We start from the raw sequence: 25,908 nt of genomic DNA on the forward strand, positions 1-25,908 counted from the left end.
AACTAGTATACTTTTATTTCTACCTCAAATCTAAAAACCAGTAGCATCCAAAAAGTAAGGAAAACAAATGACATGCTGTCAAATGAATTTAATTCATTATCTTTTTTCAATAATATATATTTGATGTGCTACCTTTGGAGAGATTACATTTCACCTTTTTTTAATGCCAAAGTTATGAGTCAAGCACAGAAATATGTTCATGGCTTATCCTATATGGAAAGCTACCCATATTATAATGTCACAATCTGTTTGCTATAAAAATAATTGCTGCTGTATATGACAGACCATGATAATAAGGAATGAGCAAAAACTTTATTTTAAAAATGTCATGGTTCCCTGCCCTGCCCCACCCTCCTGAAAGTTAACTGTAGCTTGTAATTAGACAAATAAAATGCTTGATTTATTCTTACTAAATTTTACATTGTCATCTAATGTTTATCAAAATTAATTGCAGTTGCTTTGCATTTTAATTTTTGAAACTAGCTATTGAATTATCGCTGCAAGAACAGAAACAACAACACACAGAAACAAAATCCTTATATCCATCTGCAGAAATTCAGTTAAATAATAAGGTTGCACGGAAAGTGAGAGCTTTATATGATTTTGAAGCTGTTGAGGACAATGAACTCACCTTTAAACATGGTGAAATAATTATTGTTTTGGATGACAGGTATGTTTTAAATCTTTATGGGAAGTTTTAAAGTGTAATGCCCTTCTTTTAGAATCCAGAGTATTCAGTTCTTTGACTTTTAGTGTATTTAAATAATAATAGAACCTTTTTATACCTTGTTTTTTTCTAAAATAAAAGGTAGATAATGTGAGCCTCCTCTCATTATATTTGATAATTTATGTTTGTTATATTTGATAATTTATGTATTGGATGAAAAACTTATTAAATATTGCGGATGACCACAAGTGGGAAACATGTAAATACTCAGTTACTTGCATATGTTTACGTTGGCAGTTGTGTGTACCGAAATTACTGGCAGAAAAACTTTAGGAAGAAATATAGCAATATACCCTTGATCAAAGCACCAAAAGCTATACTTGGCTCCTCCCCATTTCTTAATCTACTACTATACTCTCCTCAGAATTTTCCTGCCATTTAAAGCTGTCATAAAAAATAGATCAATCTCTGTTGAGCTTAATACTGATCTGTACTTTTAAAAGAAATTCATGAAACTTAGCAAGAGTGAGAAGTAAGCTTGTTGCTGTGAACAGAGATTGCAGATGTATTTGGTATCCATTATAAATAACTTAGTTATTTATAATGCACTAGTTTAATATGTCTAGTATATTTTAAGATAAAGGGTAGATAAGTAATGGTTTTACTTTGCTGTGGTAAATATTTACTGAGAAAATGTTATGTAATCGACTATTTATAATTAATAACAAATGAGGATGCAGTTGTCTTCATAAAACCTAGAATAAAGTAAGGGAGTTAAAATTACAATATAGATAGTTGTATGGAAGGCAGAGTGTGGTGAATACCATAAAAGAGGTGCTGTTGGAGCCCAGATAGCAGATTTATACTTGGTGCAAGCATCTGGCAAAGAAGGCTTATCCTAGGGTTCCATTTCAGTTGTTTCTTGATTGGTTTTGATAAGATAAAAAATTTTGCAAGAAATTGAGGATGGGAAAAGGAAGGTCTCTTAGACAATCAAGATAGTACCATCTTCACTTAGAAAATCTTTTTTGCATGAGGAAAAAATGTTTTAAATAATCATTTGGAGTGGAACACCATGATCCCTGAAGGAGAATAGATAGAAATGCAGATACTTCTCAATTTATATTAGCCTACAGTTGGGCAAAGTCATCTAACACAAAACCTATTTATTATAATAAAGTATTGAATATCTCATGTGACTTACTGAATACTGTACTGAAAGTTAAAACCAGAATGGTTTATGGGTACCTCAGTGTGTATCACTCTCGCACCATCGTAAGTCATGCCATCATGAGTTTGAGACTGTCTGTAAAGGTGGAGAGGTGGTGTGGGCTCTGAACACTGACAGTCTAAAATGTCAGGCTTATAAGTGTCTTTTAGTTAGAGTACTTACAAAAGAGCTTATGTTTACCATTTTGATACTCTTATACAACTATGAAGTTAAAGATATTTATAAAATAAAAACAAAATGGGTGGTTTTATCTAAGATTTTAATTTAGAGCATTACTTTATATAACAAAATTTTCTAAAATAAGCTACTGCTCACCAAACAATTTTCAATTAAGGTTTATCACCGCAAAAAAGAACTTTTTAAATTGTAACTGCTAAAAGAATTCAACATGAATATGATGGAATATGTAGGTCAATTGCTGTCATTTTGACAACAGTACACCACAATTTTATAGTTGCTGTAAGCATGCTTATGGGTAAAATATTGTCATTCTAGGTGATTGGTAATCGCTGGTAAACAAATGCAAACTTGCATGCTAAAGTTAAATGACAGCCTTCAGTTAAAAGGAGGTTGTCCAGAAAATGACTCTACTCATTGTTTTTATACCTTTTGTGGAATGTAAAGCATAAAATTTTCACACACACAAGTCCCTTGAAGTCTCTTGAAAACATATCATTCATGGATCTCCATTTAAGAACCATTGAGCTGGCAGGGCATGGTGGCTCACACCTGTAATCCCAGCATTTTGGGAGGGCTGAGGTGGGCCAATCATGAGGTCAGGAGTTCGAGACCACCTTGGCCAATATGGTGAAACCCCATCTCTATTAAAAATACAAAAATTAGCTGTGTCTGGTGGCGCATGCCTGTAGTCCCAGCTACTTGGGAGGCTGAGGCAGGAGAATCGCTGGAACCTGGGAGGCGGAGGTTTCAGTGAGCTGAGATTGTACCACTATACTCCAGTCTGGATGACAGAGTGAGACTCTGTCTCAAAAACAAACAAACAAACAAAAACCATTGAGCTGATAGAAAAGGTGCACATTTCTTATTTATTTGAGACGGAGTCTCCCTCTGTCACCCAGGTTGGAGTGCAGTGGTGCCATCTCAGCTCACTGCAACCCCCGCCTCCTGTGTTCAGGTGATTCTCCTGCCTCAGCCTCTCCAGTGGCTGGGATTACAGGCATGCACCACCGTGCCCAGCTAATTTTTGTATTTTTAGTAGAGACAGGGTTTCACCACGTTAGCCAGGCTGGTCTCGAACTCCTGACTTCAGGTGATCTGCCCACCTTGGCCCCCCAAAGTGCTGGGATTACAGGCGTGAGTCACTGCGCCGGCCCAAAGGTGCACATTTTTTATTAACAGAGTATATCACGAAAAGCTTTTCACTTTCTTCATTTTAGCTTTATCTTACCACTCCGTGTTTCTTTTCTTTTCTTTTTCTTTCCTTTTTTTGAGACAGGGTCTCACTCTGTCGCCCAGGCTGGAGTGCAATGGCATGATCTCAGCTCACTGCAACCTCCACCTCCCAGGTTCAAGCGATTCTCCCACCTCAGCCTCCTGAGTAGCTAGGAATACAGGCATGCACCACCATGCCCAGCTAATTTTTTGTACTTTTAGGAGGAGAGACAGGGTTTCACCATGTTGGCCAGGCTGGTCTCAAACTCCTGGCCTCAAGTGATCCACCCGCCTCAGCCTCCCGAAGTACCAGGATACAGGCGTGAGCCACCATGCCTGGCCCACTCCATGTTTGTTTTCTGTGTACCATTTCAAATAATCAAGTGGAATTTTTGTGGTTCCAAAAATGCCATTTTCCGCTTAGTCCTCTGTAGCATTGTACCTTTGGTTCTGTCTGCCTGGAAAGCCCTGCTGAAGGAGGTAAAAGCATTTAGAAAAGGTGAAGAACTTTACTTTCAAGGACAGGTTGCAAGGGAGTCCAAGCTTTAGAAAAGATGCCTCCCTATATTAAAAAATAAAACAGGTATTTTAAGGAATAAGACCCCCACAAGATTACCAAGTTTTTCCAGGTTTGCTATTTATATGTTCATGGTAGAAATAGCAGTTTTCTCATGTGATTCTTATATCCAGAGAAGACATTACTACCTTCAGTCATTGTCATTGCAAAACTTAGCAGGTGAGTACTTTTTGTTAAGAAATCAATAGTTAAAAGGAAAGGCTCAAGTTTTCATGTACTTTGAGACCTAAAACTAATTATGGTAACATTTTTTGTTTTATCTCAGAGTACAGAGGTTTTTGTTCTTTGTGCCTTGTTTTCTTGCTTATCAATAATGGCAGGAGGGCAAAATGTCATTTTTATTTCCACAGCCTTAATTTTCTTTTCCTCCTGGCAAGTGCCTACTTAACCTTCAAAACCCGTGTCAGATTTTAGATCCTCTGGGAAGCCTTTCAGCCTTTCTCTGCTTTTTAGTTCCCAGTGGAGTTAGGAGTTCCCTTCTTTGAGCTATAGCTCTCTGAACATATATAACAGCATTTCTTATACTGTATTTTAAACAGAGTCATTTCTCAGTTCCTTAGAGGGTTGGTTCCAGGACCCCTCTTGATACCAAAATCCACAGATGCAAGTCTTTGATATAAAATGGCATCATATTTGCATGTAACTTACACATATCTTCCTATATACTTTAAATTATCTCTAGATAACTTATAGTACCTGATACAATGTAAATGCCATACAAATCATTATATTGTATTTTTAAATACAACATACTGTATTTTAAAATTTTTGGGTTTTTTTTTGTTCTATTGTCATTTTTGTTTATCTTTCATGAATACTTTTCATTTGGGGTTTGTTGAGTCCATGGATGTAGCACTCGCCAGATATGGAGGGCAAACTGCACTTCTTTACGTATGTCTCTCTACTAAATTAGTTGATTCTGAAGAGGCTCATCACTTCCTTGGGCGGGAGGAAGGGGAAAGGAGAAAACAAATTCTGAAAGTAAAGCCAAGATAACATGTTTTTAGTCAGTTCTGTAGGAGAAGTTGTAAAACACTGTTAGATTTTTTTTTTCTTGTTTTTATAGATAGGGTATGACTGGGTTGCCCAGGCTGGAGTGCAGTGGTTATTCACAGGCGTGAGCAAAGCACACTACAGCCTGGACTCCTAGACTCAAGCAGGCCTCGTCCCTCAGCCTCCTGGGTAACTGGGACTACAGCTTTATGCTAGATTTTAAACTTCTTGAGGGCACAAATGGTGTCTTAATGATCTTTGTAACTTCAGTGCTTAGCCTGAAGGTACTATTTTCTCCATGGTAGGTTTTCATAAATGTTAGCTGAATAATATTTGTTGAAGGTGAGGTTTATGTTCTTTACACTTGTATCATTTTTTTGTTTTTCACTCAGTTGTGATTTTTTTAATATAAAAAGCTCTAAATATAAATGCTACATTAAAGTTTTCTTTAATTATTAAATGATTTGTGTAAAATTAGAGTGCCAATTTCTTTAATTTGGGAATTTAAACTTGAACAATGTTTTTTTGCCATCAACATTCCATAGAATCAACTTGTAGTCAGTGAAGAGAGTATAGAGCTGGATTAGGACTGGGAAGGAGTTGTCAATTTGGTTGCTTTGCCTACTTTTATGCTTCATCAGAGAGTTTGTAGTTGTGGCTGGCAGGAAAAGTATCCTATATTGGTAGGACCACTAAGGAAGGGTATACATATAGTTGTTGGTAGGTTCATATAAAACACGTGCATCCATTTCACAGGTTTGGGTTCTCGTTTTGTATAAAAATTTCTCAAGTTCAGCTTTCCTTTTCAAAATGAAAAGTTAACTTAAAAATATGTTTGTAAGAGAAAGAAACTTTTTCCTATCTTACATAGATATTTGCAGATATAATATCTTAGAACTGTCAGTACATCAGTACATCAGTTATTTTCTGGCTTTAAGAACTTGGATGATATATAACTCATCTCTTTCTAGTGCTCATAAATGAAATGATGTTTCATAATCATAGACATTAGTTCATACGTAAGACTCATACTTAAGAATGTCTGTTCAGTAAGTCAGATTTTTGGAAAGGAATAGATAAAATTATCATTATTTCCAGATACTGTGATTTTCCATATAGAAAGTTCAGGAGTCCAATGGACAAACTATTTCAAGTGGTAGGAGTTCATCAAGGTTGTTGGATACCAGCTCAACATACAAAACTCAGTAGTATGCTTTAATCACAACTTTTTAGAAAATATAGTAGAAAAAAAGACATTCTCAGTAGTAACAAAAATTATATAAATGATCTAGAAACGAATAAGCCTAACAAAGATACATAAGGTCTTTATGAATTAAATTATAAAATTATTTGAAAGCTATAAAAGAATACAAATATATATTTACACATTATGTTTTATATAAATGTAAATGGAGAAAGATACCATGTTCATAGGGAAGAAACCTTAACATTACAAAGATTTCCTTTTTCTTATATTATTGCATAATTTTGGTGCATTTCCAATTCAAATCCCAACAGGACTTTTTCCCCAGAGAACTTGAAAAGAAATTTAATGTTAATGTGGAAATTTGAAGGTGTGTAATAAATGAGAAAGAGTAATTTAAAAAGGATATCTTCCCTGGCAGGTGTTAAGGTACATTAACAAGATGCGTAAATAGATTCATGGAGTATTGCAACAGAATGGAATCTAGAAATAGGCTCATGAACAGATTACTGTTTGAAAGGTAGGGTATTATAAATTAGTAGAAAAAATGATGGACTATTTAATAAATTTTGCTGTGATGAATGGCTCTTTTTATAGTACAGATAAAATTTTGGTAAGTTTTACATAGTACATTAAAATTTCATTCCAAATGAATTAAAGACCTAAACATATGAGAGGGGAAAAAGAAAAAGCAAAAACAAACTAAAACTACAGTTAAGTATATAGGAGAATAGATTTAGGAGTTTAAGGGTAGAAAAAGGTAAAAGTATAAGCCATGAAAGAAAAGATTGCCAAATTTGATTGCATAGGGAAAAAAACCACTGTACAGTTAAACCATAAACATATGCTAAAAAGACAGTGACAGCCTAGAAGAAGGTATCTGCATAATTCAGACAAACAACTGCTGTCCAAAATATATAAAGAACTTCTACAGATCCATGAAAAAAGACAAATGACCCAATAGAATAAGAAAAGTGGGCAAAAATATGAACAGGCAATTTACAGAAAAGGCAGTCTGAATAGCTAGCAAGCACAAGTAGATGCATGGGAAATGCACGTGCATACAGTGAAATACGATTTCTCTCCTGTCTGATTATCCAGTGTTAGTTGGGGAGATTATCACATACAAGGAAAGATGACATTGTTACATGCAACCGGGGGAAGGAGGAAGGTGAATTTTCACAGCCATTCTAGGGAACATTTGGCAGTATCTAGTAAAATGAAATGCTTATGGCTGGGTGTGGTGGCTCACACCTGTAATCCTAGCACTTTGGGAGGCTGAGGTGGGCACATCACTTGAGATCAAGTTTGAGACCAGCCTGACTAACATGGCAAAACCCCAGCTCTACTAAAAATACAAAAATGAGCCAAGAGTGGTGGTGCATACCTATAGTCCCAGCTACTTGGGAGACTGTGGCAGGAGAATGGCTTGAATCTGGGAGGCAGAGGTTGCAGTGAGCCAAGATCGCACCACTGCACTCCAGCCTGGGTGACACAGCAAGACCCCATCTCAAAAAAAAAAAAAACAAAGGAAATATTTATATTCATAAATCCCAGCAAGTTCACGTCTGTGAATAAGTGCAGACAAATTGTTGCATGTGTGTCTTCAAGTCTAGGATGATCATTACCTTATCTTTATAATGGTGGTAAAGACTGGAATCAGCCTAAATATGCATCTATACAGGAATGGCTAAATATGGCCTATTCGTGTGATTAGGCCATAGGAATTTTAATTTAAAAGGAATAAGCAAAATTTGAAAGAATTAATATATAAAATTAAAAAGATCTGTATGGATTAGCATCTGTGTCTGTTTCTGTATGGACTTGGCTATAGATAGGTGTAAAAGAACAAAAAACAGACAGGAGGGCTACCAACTTTATTATGGTAGTGTGGTAAGATGGATGTGGTCTGGGATTTGGGGTCATTACTAAAGGGCACTTAAGTGTTTCCTGTTTACTTTTTAATTTTTTAATTTTTTTTTTTTTTTTTTTTTTGAGACAAAGTCTCACTCTATCCCCCAGGCTGGAGTGCAGTGATGTGATCTCAGCTTACTGCAACCTCTGCCTCCCGTGTTAAAGCGATTCTCATGCCTCAGGCTCCCGAGTTGCTGGGATTACAGGCACCTGCCACCACACCCACCTAATTTTTGTATTTTTAGTAGAGATGAGGTTTTGTCATGTCGGCCCAGCTAGTCTCGAACTCCTGACCTCAGGTGATCCACCCACCTCAGCCTCCCACAGTGCTAGGATTACAGACATGACCACACCCAGCCTTACTTTTTTAAAGCCCAGAGTAACACGTGATGAATTGCTAATTGGTTCTTTTTTTTTTTTTTTTTTTTTTTGAGGTGAGTCTTGCTCTGTCACCCAGGCTGGAGTGCAGTGGTGCCATCTTGGCTCACTGCAACCTCTTCTTCCCAGGTTTAAGTGACTCTTCTGCCTCAGCCTCCCAAGTAGCTGGGGCTACAGGTGTGCGCCACCATGCCTGGCTAATTTTTGTATTTTTAGTAGAGACGAGGTTTCACCATGTTGGCCAGGCTGGTCTCAAACTCCTGACCTCAGGTCATCTGCCCACCTTGGCCTCCCAAAGTGTTGGGATTATAGGCGTGAGCCACCGCGCCTGGCCTGATTCTCAATTTAGATATAGGGATGTGGATATTTGTTTTACTTGTACTTTTTAATATTTATTAAATTTAAGAAAAATGACTTAATTATAGCTGCATGTAAATGAATATATTCAAAGGAGGCTAAATTTAATTTTTAATTCCTCTTTGCTATTGTATTAAAATGTGAGGGAACAAATGATATTTTTTGCACTGTATTTTTAGTGATGCCAATTGGTGGAAAGGAGAAAATCACAGAGGAATAGGACTTTTCCCATCCAATTTTGTAACAACTAATTTAAACGTAGAGACTGAGGCAGGTAAGTTATCTTAGAGAACATTAGATCTATTTAAGTTTTTTTCACTTAAATTTTATGATTTGGTTTTGGATGTAAAGTAGATTGGCATTTAACTTTTTGTTTTAAATCATTTCTTTCTAGGCATGACAATCTCACCTACTTTTTAACCGAATTAAGGGGTTAATTTAGCCTGTGTCAATTGCAAGAATATTTCCTCTTATTTTACATCTTTTGAGAGTTAGCATACATAGTTAAGTCAGGCATAAAATCATATGTGACCATGCAGGTATTTAAATCAACCTAACTGTGTAGCGTAAGAGGCAGTTCATATCTATTCTGTACAAAGAGTGTTTTGATTCATCAGTGAACCACAGTGGCAAAGCGGGAATGGTGTGGGGAAGTTGTGGTTGGCAAGTGCCGAATATAATTACTGGGTTTAGGAGTACTCCTAAATTTTAGACCTTTCCTCACCTTGATTTGATCCTAGGGAGCTTGAAACAATAACAAAGTAATGTAATCAAGCCACTAAGCTTCCTGGTTCAGATCTGCTGAACTTTAGTCAGTCTGCAGCCACAGACAGTTCCATTTTAGACACTTTAGCCATTGTCAACGATGCTGAGAAAGCATTCCATTTGTTATTCAGGTAGGGAGGTGGGGGGATCTGAGTGTAAAGGAACAGCTTGTAATAATACTAATGATGATAATCAGAAATAGTTACTGGTTTTTGAGCATTCATTATTTGTCAGGCATTGTGCTAAGTCATTTGTAATATTGCATTTCAATCTCACAGTTCTGTGAGATAGCTACTTTTGTTGCCCTGTCTTACAGATAAGGACACTGAGGCTGAGGGGTTAGTAAGTGATTGAGCGAGGATTCTAAAGTCAAGACAGTCTGACCTTAACACTGACTCACTGAGGGATATATCAGTGCTAATCCTTTCCAGTTCAGGAGAAAGAACTTCAAATGAAAGCATTATGCATCATGTGTAACATCGTCTTTGTATGTGTAGAGTGATACATTCAGAAAAATGAAGTCGTGAGAAGTTGATACTCACTGATTTGAATATAGAGTACTTTGCCATTATTTATACTTTTATTCCTCTTATCTGACTCTCTAGGTAGATAGGCATATTAGAGATACCTTTAAAAAATAACTTTATAGATCATGCTCAGGGGATTCTATACAGCAATTTCTCCTTGACATAGGCTGGAAAGTATTAACAGGAAAAAATACTGTGGGTTTTCATCTTATCCTTGTGTTATGCTGATTTCTGTTCTTTGAAAGTTAGCCAGATGTTTGAAATAAATGGCTAACAGTTGGGATTTAAAATTGTTTGGCTATGTAGGTTCTTATTGTAGTTTTATTTTTACCAAAATTTACTTTGTTAAAATATGGTACATTCTAGCAATACTTCAGGGAACATTTAAGTAGTTTTCTGGGTTTGTGTATTTGTAAGTTTTTTTTCAACCTTCTCTTCATGAAAAACTTTTGTGTTTAGTGTTGTTTTAACTATTATCAAAGTTAGCTTAAAGTAAGTTTTATTTTTTGTTCATATAGGCAATAGTTTTTTTTTAATAGAAGGGAAGAGTAGAAGGAACTCACAGATGTAAGTTTGAAATTAGCTAGATAGATAATAATCTGCTCTCATACATTTATTCACCCCAGTGGTAACACTCAGTTTTCAGGAAAATGCCTAAAATGTCAGCTGCTGTTAATATTGCACACTTGTTCCACTAAAATTTTAAGTTCCATAAGGTTAGAGATTCTTGTCTGTTTTATTCACTGGTGTATGTATAAATGCCTGAACAATGCCTGGCACATAATGAATACTAAATAAATGTTTGTGAAATAAATGACCAAACGTATGTAATAACATACTGATTATGAAATGTGGTGAATATTTGAAGGACTTCTATTTTTTTTTCTTATGGACAATCATAGACCACTTATAAATTAATAACTAAAATTACTGAAGTAAATGCTGAGGAACTTAAAATTTACTTTGTTTCTATAGCGGCTGTGGACAAATTGAATGTAATTGATGATGATGTGGAGGAAATTAAGAAATCAGAGCCTGAGCCTGTTTATATAGATGAGGTAGAGTCCCTCTTTTGTTTAATAAACTATCAAGACATTTAAATGTACTATCTTTGAGAGTGCTTGGAAAGAATAATTTCATATTCACTGAAGTTAAAACTCTTGAGTTTTTAAAAAGTGTCCTATTACTTTTTTAGGATAAGATGGATAGAGCCCTGCAGGTACTTCAGAGTATAGATCCAACAGATTCAAAACCAGACTCCCAAGACCTTTTGGATTTAGAAGGTAGTGACTATTAGATATTATTTTAATGTTATTTACTATTTTAGCTATTCATAATGTTTTCAGTTTCTTCTGCCTTGTATTTGCCTCTAGAGGTTAGAAATCTCTGGTAGGGAACAGACTAGTACAGTAAAATAGTAAAAGTATTACTCAGAAGGCATTGTCATAAACCTGCAAATCCTTTTCATAAAGGAAGTCTTTTTATTTCTTTAAGCCTACAAGTAAAATTGGCTGAAGATTTTTGCAGTCCAAAAAAGGACAGAATTAAAAATAACAGCATATCAAATTGAGTCAAAACGTTTAAAATGCTTATTCCTGTTCAATTTTCTTGTATTATGAATTTAAAGGACAAAATTATACATGATCGTTGTTAACTTCGTAACATAGTCACTTGATTCATGTTGATATGTCTTTTAGTCTCTAAGAAATGTGAGAACAATTAAAACGTGTTTTTTATGTTTTTAAAAAAATCCCTTGGGAGAAGAATCTCTGGTAAATAAATCCTTGTTATATAGAAGAAACATCTGATTATGAATATAGAATACAGCATTGTGCTCTTTATAGTATCAGTGTTCACATTGGGAAATATACTGTTTAATCTTGAAATGTCTTAAGTAAATGAAAAATCTTCATATCTGATGGGCATAAGTTACATAATTTATATATTGTGGCCCAAGTTTGTTTTAGTTAACTAGTCATAGTTTTCTAGATGTCTTTAAGACTTTGGGATAACTCCAGATTTGACAGTCTGTCAACTTAGTTAATAGTTTCAAGAAAACATAATGAGGTTTTTATTTTAAAGTTGACCTTGCTTTTAGTCACGTGATAGTAATGTACAGTAGTAGTGCTGAATAGTAGTCTTTCTCTAGCATGAGCTTAATCTCTGTGTATTATGCATAGTGTTGTATATTGGTGCTATATTGTTAAAAATTGTTGAAATTGGCTTAAATTGGATTTTCTGTATTTGTAAGTATTTTTGTATTTACAGATATCTGCCAACAGATGGGTCCAATGATAGATGAAAAACTCGAAGAAATTGATAGGTGAGATTTTTCATGCAAGGAATAAAAAGCATAGTTTTGGGGGGTTCACTTGTTTTTTGGCAAACGGTAATGTAGGGAAAGTTTTTGTGGAACTACACAATTCGTGGAAATTGTTTTTCAGTTTCCCAAACTCTTACAAACTTATAGCAAGGTGGTGCAACAAGCTCTGACAAGTTTTATTAAATAAAAATTTTGCATGGCTTACTTTTCACCAGTCTCTTCTAGCATGCTTCTAGTGATATTAGAACTGCCTGGATCAGTGATAGCCAGTGTGCATACTCTAGTATTTTCTGCATGGTCTGCCCATCATTGCCACTGTAGCGATGGACAGCAGTTTTGGCCAACATTGTATAGCACTCTATTTCAGATTTCCTCAAAGCTGGACAGTTTTAGTGAGGATGACCAATTTTGCTTTGCCTTGTCTGATCATCTTCAGAGTCTGCTTTTACCCCAGCACATACTTTCCACTTTTCATAACGAGTTGGAGCCTAGAATTGATCAACTCCACTGACTTTTTACTCTTCTTTGAGACCATCCTGCCTTAAGTCCAGGAAGGTCCCCAACTAAGAGGAGCTGCCAAGATAGCTGGGGAGTCAGGTGCTTTTTATTTAAAGATAACAGTTTTCTGGGGGGTTTTTTTGAGATGGAGTTTTGCGCTGATGCCCAGGCTGGAGTGTAGTGGCACGATCTCGGCTCACTGCAACTTCTGTCTCCCAGGTTCAAGCAATTCCCCCGCCTCAGCCTCCTGAGTAGCTAGGATTACAGGCATGCACCACCACACCCGGCTAATTTTTGTATTTTTAGTACAGACAGGGTTTCACCATGTTGGCCAGGCTGGTCTCGAACTCCTGACCTCATGATCTGCCCACCTTGGCCTCCCAAAGTGCTGGAATTACAGGCATGAACCACTGTGCCTGGCCAAGAATTGAATTCTTATGAGAAGTGGTACTTATAAAAATTTTAAATGAAATTTCTCTAGTGTTTGAAGCTAAATCATGTCTTCTCTTTTCATTTCTTGTCCTTGTATTTCTTTGTTTCTATTGCTCTTTTAATTTTACCCTACGTCGTTTTCTTTTTCTTTTTCCTTTTTTTTTTTTTTAATAGATTCTTGCCCTGTCACCCAGGCTGGAGTGCAGTGGTACGATCTCGGCTCACTGCAGCTTCCACCTCCTGGGTTCAAGCCATTCTCTGCCTTATCCTCCCAAGTAGCTAGGATTACAGGTGCCCGCCACCATGCCCTGCTAATTTTTGTATTTTTAGTAGAGACGGGGTTTCACCATATTAGCCAGGCTGGTCTTGAACTCCTGACCTTGTGATCCGCTCACCTCAGCCTCTCAAAGTGCTGGGATTACAGGCGTGAACCACTGCACCCAGGCTCACACCCAGCTTTTTTTTTTTTTTTTTTTTTAAGACAGGGTCTTGCTGTGCTGCCCAGGCTGGTCTCAGACTCTTGGCCTCAAGTGATCTTCCTGCCTCAGCTTCCCAAAGTGCTGAGATTATAGGCATGAGCCACTGTGCCTGGCCCTTATTGTTTAAATAGGATCACACTTTAAAAATAGGAGCAACACTGAAGGGTAGACTTTCAAGGTTGAGCTTTTAACTTGGTTCTGCTCCCTTATTTCTTAGCTCTCTATCTGAAGTCAGAGAGAGAACCCTTAGTGAAAGGAAAACAAGGGATAGGGCTTATTCCATCATCATCCCTCTCTAGTGGTATTTATTGAATTAATATATAAACAGCACAAGAAAAAGAGATCAGATAGGGCCAAAATAAGAAGGAGAACAGAAACTACTACTTTTCTGCCTGTGCCAGAGAAGTGCAGTAGCAGCAGGACTTTTCCTAGTCACCAGAGATTGTCATCTTTGTTCCAGGGGACATTTTAAAAATAAATTTGTTGTGTTTTCTAAAGAAATGAAAAATCTGTGTGTCAATTGACAGTGGTTTTGCCATATTTTAGAGAAAGCATTAAATATTTCCTTACACATCTACTTTGTTTCAATGCAGGATGTTAATGGTTAGTGAATAATCAAACTGGAAAAGATTAAAAAGTATTATAGATGTGGCTGTATGTTTAGTTCAGACACAATTTTTTTTAATGTTTTGTATTTTCAATTTGAAGTTGGTTGAGTACACGGATGCAGAACCCATGGACATGGAGGACGGAGTGTGTGTCCACACATTCTACAATGAAAATCATTGTCCTTGATAATTATCCCTTGATATGAACAGATATTATAATATATAATGAAAAAAGGCAGAAGCTATGACAATTTAATCTTATTTTTGGTTCATAAAAATAACTTTGTTAAAGGAAAAGATCTAGAAGAATTAGAAGTCAAAGTGAGGCCGGTGTGGGGACTCACACCTATAATCCCAGCACTTCAGGAGGCTGAAGTGGGAGGATCATCGGAACCCAGGAATTTGAGACCAGCTTAGGCAATACAGTGAGACCCCATCTCTACAAAAAAAAATTTTAACAATTAGCTGGGCTTGGTGGTATGCACCTGTAGTCCCAGCTCCTCAGGAGGCTGAGGTGGGAAGATCGCTTGAGCCTGGGAGGTCAAGGAGGCTGCAGTGAGCCAAAATTGCACCACTGCACTCCTGTCTAGGTGACACAATGAGATCCTGTCTCAAAAAAAAATCAAAGTGACCATTCTGGTGTTAGTTAATTTTTTGAGTGAGAACTCAATCATTAACCAGTTTTCTTACCCGTTTCAGTTTTTGAATAGGCCAACTGGCATATTTTCTTGTTCCATGGCCACAGCTGCAGATGCAGCTCCTGTTCTGGGAAATGTTTCCTGTTCTTCAACAAATTCTTATTGACTATTATTTACCCTTGTCAAGTATTCAAAGATGAATAAAATATCAATTTTTCCCTTGAATGGATCATTGCGTTTGTTATTCCTACTGAGAAAAACAACTCTACTGTTAGAAAGTTAAATTGTACATTTCATTTCTGTCGTTTTACAGAATGAAATTTTGTAGCATTTTATCACCCTAAGAAATTATATTGAGTAAATATGTAAATTGACTCCAAAAAAGTTTAGGTAGATTTATTGGAGATTCATATTCTGGCCTTAACTATGTTCCAGACTATTCTAATCTTATTTCCTTCTGTCCTCCAAAGATAATTTTCTACCATCTGATCAAGTTGCTCTTTTGCCTTATTACTTTGGGATTGTGTCTCAAATCTTTAAGGGGATTTCAAACACAGTGATCACATCTTTCTACTGCATTTTTCTGTTGTTTCATCAACATACTGGGTTTTGTGGCCTACAGTTAAATTTTAGTTATGCATTTGTTAACATGGCACTAATTTCTGTAGCTTTCTGGGTGGCTCGTAACTGTTATTTTTGATACTACAGTTTGACCTGCTTAATGCAGTCATTCCTACCAGAGAGGGAACAAACTTTTTGTTGTTGTTGTTGTTCAGACATAAAAGACTAGTAGAAGAAAAGTGACAAATCTTGATAGGACTCAGTGGCTGTTTACTTGGTAGTCCTGTGTCTGTGTGCCTCTGCTTGTTGCCTCTCTGTGGTTATATAGAAAGAACCACATTTCAATAAAAAGGCTTATGGATGTTTCAGGCCAGATGAAAAGTGGTTAACTTTTATAAATTTGACAGTGCAAAGAGAGTTCTTTATTACTCCCAGGGGAACAGACAAAATTGTATCAAGTAGGAAGAGTCTGCTCTGAAGGTTCTTGGTCATATTTGAAGATGCTTTTATTTGGATTTGTTGTTATTACATAATAAAGTTTTGGTTTACTTTCTCAAAATAAACCAACCAACAAACGAGCTGTAGAGACTAGTCTTACACATTGTTTTTACTTGGATTTTCAAGGATAATTAAGTTTTTTTTTTTTTCAGTTGATATTTTTATGGATATAAACAAATGAAAATGTGTGTGATTTTTTTTTTTAACAAGTGTTTTTAAATTTCCATCATATGTACTTCATAGAGGTTCTGGGCCTTGCCTGGGTACTTTTTTTATTGAGATTTATAAATCAGGCCCAGATTCTTACCCAAATTGAGAATTTTCTTTTTAATGATTGAATTCTCAAAATAAAACTGGAATGTGTGAAAGTAAATTCTCTCAGCACCAAAATTATGAATTGATTGCATGTTATGAGGCATGGAAAGGACTTTTCCCTAATATTATAAAGTCATATTGTCACTGGTAGAGGATTGTGACTGCAGGTTGTCCAGGTTCTTGGCATTTTGAAGAAAGAATTGGACAAAATGCCCAGCAAAGCAAGGAAAGATCGAAGCAACAGAAGAACAAAAGCAGAGATTTATTGAAAACGAAAGTACGCCCCACAGTGTGGGAGTGGGCCTGAGCAGCAGCTGAAGAACCCAGATACAGAACCTTCTTGGGTCCAAGTACAGTACCCCCTAGAAGTTTCCCATTGGCTGCGTCATGCTCACCTCACGTAAATGAAGTGGAAGCTCACGATCAGTCTGGTTGCAGAAAGCAGCCAACCAGAGGCTGAAATGAAGTTACAAAGGTCACAGTGCTGTGCAAACATCTGATTGGTTGCAAAAAGCAACCAGTTAGAGGCTTGGGAGAAGTTAGTTATGCTTCTATGCAAATGAAGACTCTGCCCACAGTTAGTCTGATTGGTTGTGGACAGCAACCATTCAGAGGCTAGAGCAGCCATTCAGAGGCTGGTTGTGGACAGCAACCATTCACAGGCTGGAGCAGCCATTCAGAGGCTGGTTGTGGACAGCCAACATTCAGAGGCTTAAGTTACAAAGTTGCAAACGAAGACTGCAACTGTAATCAGTCTGATTTTTTTCGGACACCCAATTTCCCATCTGCTGCACAGAAAACGTGGGGAGTTTGCAAAGGGAGCAGCCTCTGGTCCTTTTGTTACTTAGGTGTGGAAAGTTCGGGTTGGTTTTCCTTTCAGTGTAGTTACAAGAAGTCAGCTTGAAAAACAGCCTTAGATTCCCTGCCTCCAGACCCTGTTTTCCTGCCTCAGTATCAGGCTAGCTATTACAAGGATTAAGCAGTTCTTCCTCTCAGTTTCCCTTTGTGAATATTCTTTCATTAAATATAAAATAACCTTTTAATATATGAATAGAAATTGTGCTAAATTTAAAAAATAATTTATATTACTAAATAGATGCTAAAAACTAGAAGAGTATTATAATACTTTTCTTCTACATCAGGAAGCATTCAGAATTGTCTGAATTGAATGTAAAAGTCCTGGAAGCTCTGGAACTATATAACAAATTGGTGAATGAAGCACCAGTGTACTCAGTCTATTCAAAGCTCCACCCTCCAGCACATTACCCACCTGCATCATCCGGGGTTCCAATGCAGGTGAGCATGTTTTTTGAGAACATTTTCTAAATTATAAACAAGTTTTAAAGTAAAAGTGTTTTACAGCATAGTATTAAGATTTCTTTTGTCTGTAAATAAAATTATAAAATTTATCTTTGATTGTTTCAGTAAATATTGACTGAACAATTAACATTCACCAGAACAACTTAGACAGATACTGATATTTCACAAGTACATTTTAGTTCAGTTTTAACATGGATGAAAAGACCATTAAATATGTGAGGGTAGTTCTGGTTCTTCATGTGCTTTTGAAAGTATAAAGCATAGGGGCCGGGCGCGGTGGCTCAAGCCTGTAATCCCAGCACTTTGGGAGGCCGAGACGGGCGGATCACGAGGTCAGGAGATCTAGACCATCCTGGCTAATATGGTGAAACCCCGTCTCTACTAAAAAATACAAAAAACTAGCCGGGCGACGAGGCAGGCGCCTGTAGTCCCAGCTACTCGGGAGGCTGAGACAGGAGAATGGCGTGAACCCGGGAGGCGGAGCTTGCAGTGAGCTGAGAGCCGGCCACTGCACTCCAGCCTGGGCGGCAGAGCAAGACTCCGTCTCAAAAAAAAAAAAAAAAAAAAGAAAGTATAAAGCATAAATCTTTTATGTAAGTATAAATCCTTTTTGTAAATGTGGAGTATAAATTTTTTGATTTCGGACAGTACCTAGCATATCAGAAGTTCCCCAGGTACCAACACTTTGCTGCTGCTCAACAAGATTTAACATTTCTTTACAAATTTCCATAAAGATTTATTTGACTCATATGATTATTAACAGGCACAATGAACTTCTAGAGTATGCTTTATACTTCCTTTACTTAGCTGCATGACTTAAGTTGTTAAAAATTTGTGCATAGCAAAGATATGATACACATCTAGGAGGTACAGACTCCATAAGCCATCCATGAACATCCGTAAGCCATCTTTTTCCAGTACTTTTCACCTTTTTTGTGTGCTTGCCATATGAAGTGAATGCTTTATATTTGTCAGTATCCCCATTCAGAAGCATGTTTGAAATTTCAGCCAGTTAGCCAATTGAATTCAGAATGAGCTTGGATGAGCAAAATGCATGTTAATTTATGAACACTGGTATCTAAAGGTACATGTGAAGGAGACACCAAGGAGAAAGGGTAGAATGTGGGTGAATAATTCAGATGACTTGACACAACATAATTGTTAAGTAAAAAAAGAATAGTCACTATGGTAACTGTCACGTCAGACAAGATACATTTATCAAATGTGCCATGCCTTGATCTTTTTGAAAATTAGGAGGGTAGGAACGATTTCTGACTGCAAAAGACATTTGGGAGTTACTCAGTTTGCTTCTGTTTTCAGAGTTGTTTGCTGCTGCTGTGAAAGTGGGACAAAAAGCAGTGTCTGCATCGTTGTATGATAAAACTATGTTGGCTTTTTTATGTGTCTGTAAAGGGTTATTTGCTATTCTGTGTCGGGTTTTGGTGTTTAATTGCATTCTACTTACTGCGTTTTGCCAAGCACAACTCATTTCTCTAAAAAGTTAACTTTCTGTTTGATTCCTCATGTAATCTGTATCTACACTATTCACTCGAGCATTTGAAATATTCAAAAGTTTCTATTCTAATTTGACAAAAATATATCTCTACTAGAAGCAGTTGGGGTAACACGTTAGTTGTATCTGTGTAGGCTACTCAGGAACCCTAAACTGCAGAAGAAGCTGATTCTCACAGTCTCAGCCTATTGTCAGTAGATTGTTACATGTCTACTAAGGAGGTAATGGGATTGTACTTAATGTAGCTTATTTGGGATTTCTAGCATTCTAAATTTTCAGATAAATGGTCTTTGCTTTAAAAATAGCTTAATTTAAAACTGGATTGATGATCATTATGGTATGATATATTAAATGTGTGCATTGTTTTGATGCTATATATAGTAGACAGGTGGTAGACCCTGTCCTTAAGGAGCTGTTGTCCTGAAAATAAGTAGGGCACATATAAATGTCCAAAGAGACCTAAACCATTTTCGCTATTTCCTGAGGATACATGTCTTTTACCCATAACTCTTCCTTACTTTTGTCCTGTTTGTCTTAAAGGTAAGAGAGAAAGTAGACATTGCCAGGGAAGCCCTGGCACCCTTATACTATTTCTTTTTCAGCTTTTTCTCTTAAGTTTCATTCTTAGGAAGGAGTTGGATGAGTCATCCTGGGATGAGGGTAAAGAAGGTTATCATTCTTATAGTGACTTTAAGTGATGGTGGGCTTCCCTTCAAGGGAGTGTACAGTTTTCTGTGGCTCAACAGCAAGACATGTTTACTGAGTAATAGGCAACCTGGGTAGATTGCAATCCACTACTTAAAAGTATACCACCTGTCTTTCTCCCAGCTCTCTGTAAAAATAAAAGAACAGCCAAACAAATCAAATTTTCATAGATTTGGCACTGTGATTTGACAGTTCTCCACTTTTAGTTCTAAGATGGATAGATTGGTAGAATCAGATTGCTTCCCAAAGAAGTATAGTTTCTTTCCTTTTAAGTCTTTTAACATTTTAAATATATTATTAGGCACATGTTTGGGAGATTCGTGAATCAACTTTTTCTTTCTGATTAATAGACATATCCAGTTCAATCACATGGTGGAAACTATATGGGTCAGAGCATTCACCAAGTAACTGTTGCCCAAAGCTATAGCCTAGGACCCGATCAGATTGGTCCACTGAGATCTCTGCCTCCAAATGTGAATTCCTCAGTGACAACACAGCCTGCTCAAACTTCATATTTAAGGTAAGTTTTGGGAGCTGTGTTAATTTTATAATTATGTGTGTTTATTTTCCTAGATTTGGGAATATATAGACCCTTATTGGGAATATATAGACCCTTACTAAGATGAAGTTACAGAACTGTTTATTCATAATCCTGTGAAGTGGAATGGTGTTACCTTAGCTTTGCTACCCATACTGAGATTATTGCCCTTACTTAAGCTTACAGTCTGCATCCCTGGGACAAAATAAAGCTAATTGTCCTTTATGAGACTAAGCCTATTATGTGCTTAGCACTGTGCTATAATCAGCCTGTGAAGTAGCCCCAGACTTATTTATGTGCATATACTCCTAAAAATTAGAAAACTATTGTTACTTTGACCCTTAAAAAGAAGGGTGTTTGAACTGTGGAATTTGTAGTTCAGGTTTTTTGTTTTGCTTTGTTTTTTTGAGACAGAGTCTCCCTCTTTCACCCAGGCTGGAGTGCAGTGGCTAGATCTCTGCTCACTGCAACCTCTGCCTCCCAGGTTCAAGCAATTCTCCTGCCTCAGCCTCCTGAGTAGCTGGGGTTACAGGCAGGTGCCACCACGCCCATCTAATTTTTTTGTATTTTTAGTAGAGACGGGGTTTCAGCATGTTGGTGAGGCTGGTCTCAAACTCCTGATCTCGTGATGATCCACCCGCCTCGGCCTCCCAAAGTGCTGGGATTATAGGTGTGAGCCACCGCGCCTGGCCAAGGTTTGTTTTTTTTTTTTTTTAAGACAAGGTCTCACTCAGTCACCCAGGCTAGAGTGCAGAGTTATGATCTCAGCTCACTACAGTTTTGACCTCCCAGTCTCAAAACTATCCACTCTCCTCAGCCTCTCGAATAGCTGGGACTACAGGCGAGCACCACCATGCTCTGCTAATTTTTGTATTTTTTTGTGGAAGTGGGGTTTCGCCATGTTGCCCAGGCTGGTCTCAAATTCCTGAGCTCAAGGAATCCGCCTGCTATGGCTTCTCAAAGTGCTAGGATTATAGGCATGCACCACCGCACCCAGCCCTGTATTTCTGTTTTTTAATAAAAACACTTCTACTCAGAGAGTTGTGTTTAAATCTTTCTATTCACTTTGCTTAACCATACAAAATGTTCATTCAATATCATCATATGTAGATGATCTGTAAGGTCTCTTCCCACCCTCAAACTCCATGAGTATGAATTTTAGATATTTTATGAATATTAAATAAATCTGTTCAGATTAGTGTTCAGTTAGAATAAAATATAAAATTTTGCTATCCTTGGTAACACTAGGTATTATGGAGAAAAAAGTGGTGTAATGTTGAAACTAATTCTCTCTTTTATTGCAAGCAGTATATTTGGTGGAATTTTAAATTATGTAATTTTTTTATTGAAACTTTTTTTGTAGATGGAGCTTTATCACCCAGGCTGGAGTACAGTGGTGTGATCATAGTGCACTGCAGCCTTCAACTCCCGGGCTTAAAGAATCTTCCAACCTCTGCCTCCTGAGTAGCTGAGACCACAGGCACATACTACACCCAGCTAATGTTTTTAATTTTTTGTAGAGATGGTATAGTCATGTTGCCTGGGCTGGTCTCAGACCAGGCTGGCCCAAGCAGTTCTCTCACCTTGGCCTCCCAAAATGCTAGGATTAGAGGCATGAGCCTCCAAGCTCAGCCCTAAAACTGCCGGGTGCAGTGGCTCACGCCTGTTTTATTTATACACACACGCACACACATACACACGTAAGTATATATATGTATATATATGTGTATATGTGTGTGTATATATACTTTTTTTTTTTTTTTTTTTTGAGATGGACTCTTGTTCTGTCACCCAGGCTGGAGTGCAGTGGCAGGATCTCGGCTCACTGCAAACTCCGCCTCCCGGGTTCACGCCATTCTCCCACCTCAGCCTCCCGAGTAACTGGGACTACAGGCACCACACCCGGCTAATTTTGTTTTTGTATTTTTAGTGGAGACAGGTTTCACTGTTAGCCAGGATGGTCTCGATCTCCTGACCTTGTGATCTGCCTGCCTCGGCCTCCCAAAGTGCTGGGATTACAGGTGTGAGCCACCGCACCCGGCCAAAATTATATATATATTTTAAGATAAATGTATGCCATAGTAGTTATAGGAACAAACAAGTCTGGCAATTTGGTGTGATTTTTCAGCTTAGCTTGTGAAATGTCAATAAAGTAATAGTTGCGGAGTATCGTGAGGGTAGATTTTGGGCCCGATGCAGACTACACTGTTTTCCTTTTAAAAGTAGAAAGTCCTTACTGAAGGAAAGCTTGAAAGAGGTTTACAGAGAAGAGGTGGACTTCTTTGTGCTGGATTGGGAGATGGGGAGGGAGAATATAGGCTAAAAGTGGCATCTTGAGCCAAGACTCCATTCTCATTGCAACTGGCCAAGGGTACTTCAGTCAAGAACAGTTTGCATCTCCTCAGATGGTTTCTGAATGTTTTTAGTTAGAGATTCTGGAGAAGGGAAGTTAAACTGGTCTTAGAATCTTATATTTTGTTTGTTTTCAAGTGCCTCTCTCTTCTTACCAATATAAAAATTACATTAACAAGCTCGGCGTGGTGGCTTATGCCTGTAATCCCAACACTTTGAGAGGCCAAGGCCAGAGGATCACTTGAGCCCAGGAGTTTGAGACCATCCTGGGCGACATAGCAAGACCCAGTCTCTACAAAAAGGAATTTTTAAAAATTAGTCTGAACTGATTTAATTTTTTAAAAAATAGCCCCAGCTACTCAGGAGGCTGAGGCAGGAGGATTGCTTGAGCCCAGGAGTTCGAGAATGCAGTGAGCTATGATCTGCACCCCAGCCTGGGCAACAGAGCAAGATCCCATCTCAAAAAAAAAAAAAAAAGAAAATTTGATTAACAGTATTCAATGGCTGGAATGATTAAATTGTAATCAGAAGAGCAGAACTACATAAACTTGAAGATGGAAAAGGCATTTTTGTCATGATGATCTCTTAACTGTAACCTAGATATTGCAAAGTAAATACAGTTTTCTTTTTAAAATTTTGTTTGTAGCACTGGACAAGACACTGTTTCCAATCCTACTTATATGAACCAGAACTCTAACCTACAGTCAGCTACTGGTACAACTGCTTACACACAGCAGATGGGGATGTCTGTGGATATGTCATCTTATCAGAACACTCCTTCCAGTTTACCTCAACTGGCAGGCTTTCCCGTGACAGCTCCAGCTCATCCAGTTGCACAGCAGCACACAAATTACCATCAGCAGCCTCTCCTTTAGAAACAAAGCAAGCATTTTCTTGAAAAGCTTCATAAGTGTATTATTCAATGCTTGTGATACCAACCTGAAAATATTAAAACTTTTTTTCCTCTCAACTCAAAAGGACCATGAATAAATAAAGCACAAAAACCTCTCTTAACTCTACAAGGCCATAAAGGTTTTTTTTTTTTCAGTCCAGTTTGTTTGAAGTCAATCTTTTGATCAGAGGCAGCTTAAAGATGCTTTCAGTTAGTTTTGTCTTTCTTTCAGTTTTCTCTACATAAATCTAGATACCCATTAATTAGCCTTATGACACTAAACAGTATGAGATAGGAGTATTAAAATATTATTTTAAGGAAACCACTGTTTCCCCCTAAAATGTCATAAGAGCACTGAAGAACTTGAAATATTTTTTTCAGAGTTTCTCACACACTGTTATTTTAAAAGCCTAACTTTTGTGTGTGTAAGCATTTAGCTTGCCACCATATTTCTTTTTGGCTCCTTAAATTGCAGTTGTGTTTGCAGTATTGTCCCTTTGCTCTCGCTGTTATGTTGAATAATAATTAGCATATAATTGTCTACAGAAGCAAGAGCAATCTGGAAGGAACAAAAATGTTTTCTGTGATTAACAGTGAAGACCTTGTAAATGCAGATGTGTGATTAAAGCATTTAGTCAGTCCCCCAAACAGTCATGCCAACTGTGAAGGACTGTCCCACGAAACATTTCCATTCCCTGAGGAAAAACATTTTCTTTCCTATATGTATCTCTGGTATTTACAATTGTCACTAATAACCTTTTCAAGTGACTTTGGCTATTCCTAATGAAGATATGGTCTATTTGTTTTTCTTCCTGGAATGTGGTGTGTAGAGATGCTGCATACGCTTTTTATGGGATTGCGTGTGAATTTTTTTTTTTTTTTTTTTTGAGGCGGAGTCTCGCTCTATCGCCCAGGCTGGAGTGCAGTGGCCAGATCTCGGCTCACTGCAAGCTCTGCCTCCCGGGTTTTACGCCATTCTCCTGCCTAAGCCTCCCGAGTAGCTGGGACTACAGGCGCCCGCCACCTCGCCCGGCTAGTTTTTTGTATTTTTTAGTAGAGACGGGGTTTCACTGTGTTAGCCAGGATGGTCTTGATCTCCTGACCTCGTGATCCGCCCGTCTCAGCCTCCCAATTGCGTGTGAATTTGAGCCATGAGACATTCCTAATAATTTGTTGTGAGATATACCAACATGGATGGTAAGTGTGTTTTTAATGATGTGTTGTTGTTTTAAAGAAGTCAAATCACTTGCACCATTGCTGTCAACATACCAAGCTGTTGAAAAAAACTGACCATTTCTTTCAGAAGTAATTCTCAGCCTGTGCAATGATAGCAGGTGATGACTTCATAGAAGGTGACAGATTGATAGGGAGGCTATTGAAGCAGTTTTTCTGCAGCCTGCATTTTGAGTTAATTTATAGTGCTAATAGATTCTATATAACTGTGAGAGTTTGGTAGTAAACAAATACGGATTGTTTTCTAATTTGCACACTACTTCATTATCTACCAACCTTTTACATATTGGAAAATAGAAATTGCAAATACATATGCATATGGAAACATATTCAGGCCGGGAAAAACAACAATAGTTTTTAAAGTTACTTATATGGAAGCAAGATTTCTATATTTGTTTTTTTAAAGAAAGCTTTCAGTCTTTCTACTAAATCCATTTCAAGCTAATTCTCTGAAAATGTTGCCGTTCATCTACAGAAATTTGATTATAAATATGTTCCTTTTTCAAAGAAACTATCCTAGAACAAAATAGTCTATATGGTACTTGATCTACATTTAAGTGGAAAAATTAGCAGTATTTGAAAGCTCAGTTTATGTCATTAACTTCAGATACAAATAACTGAACAGAAAGTTTTAACCTTTAATATTTCATGTTCTGTTTTTGAGTATTTTCCTTTATGTTGATTATATACTTCTGAATGGCACCTTACTTTTTGGAAACAAATCTTCTGTTCTTTACAAAATAATAATTTTTAAAAAGCATTTAAAAAAATCCAAAGATGCTCTTGATAATAGTCAACATTTGCATATATATGGAATTTCTTACATTTTTCTCCCAAACTGTATTTAATAAACTTATTTTAATGTTTGTGTATTTCATGTATAATTGTGATCTCAGTTATAAAAGTTTAATTCAGCATGTCTTTGAGCCAGTATAAATACTGCACACCCACTAAATTGGGATCAGCCATTATAAATAATGTAGTTTTAGAATAATAAA

At 37.2% G+C, this 25,908-nt stretch overlaps 1 protein-coding gene and 1 pseudogene across 2 annotated transcripts in view; one reads left to right on the top strand and one right to left on the bottom strand.

The window, feature by feature from the left end:
• STAM2 (signal transducing adaptor molecule 2) overlaps positions 1–23,798 on the top strand; it is a 53,777-nt gene extending 29,979 nt beyond the window's left edge. For both annotated transcript variants that reach the window (XM_033231481.1, XM_033231482.1), the window contains exons 7-14: positions 484–670; positions 8,893–8,987; positions 10,981–11,063; positions 11,201–11,288; positions 12,274–12,328; positions 17,500–17,653; positions 20,246–20,415; positions 23,432–23,798. In XM_033231481.1, coding sequence (XP_033087372.1) covers positions 484–670; positions 8,893–8,987; positions 10,981–11,063; positions 11,201–11,288; positions 12,274–12,328; positions 17,500–17,653; positions 20,246–20,415; positions 23,432–23,660 — 1,061 coding nt within the window. In that variant the 3' untranslated portion in view covers positions 23,661–23,798. The remainder of the gene's footprint in view (positions 1–483; positions 671–8,892; positions 8,988–10,980; positions 11,064–11,200; positions 11,289–12,273; positions 12,329–17,499; positions 17,654–20,245; positions 20,416–23,431) is intronic.
• On the bottom strand, positions 12,530–12,863 carry LOC117095211 (annotated as a pseudogene).
• Positions 23,799–25,908: the final 2,110 nt, after the last annotated feature.

Source organism: Trachypithecus francoisi, unplaced genomic scaffold (genome assembly GCF_009764315.1).
Source record: "Trachypithecus francoisi isolate TF-2019V2 unplaced genomic scaffold, Tfra_2.0 Lachesis_group13, whole genome shotgun sequence".
NCBI classification, from domain to species: Eukaryota; Metazoa; Chordata; class Mammalia; order Primates; family Cercopithecidae; genus Trachypithecus; species Trachypithecus francoisi.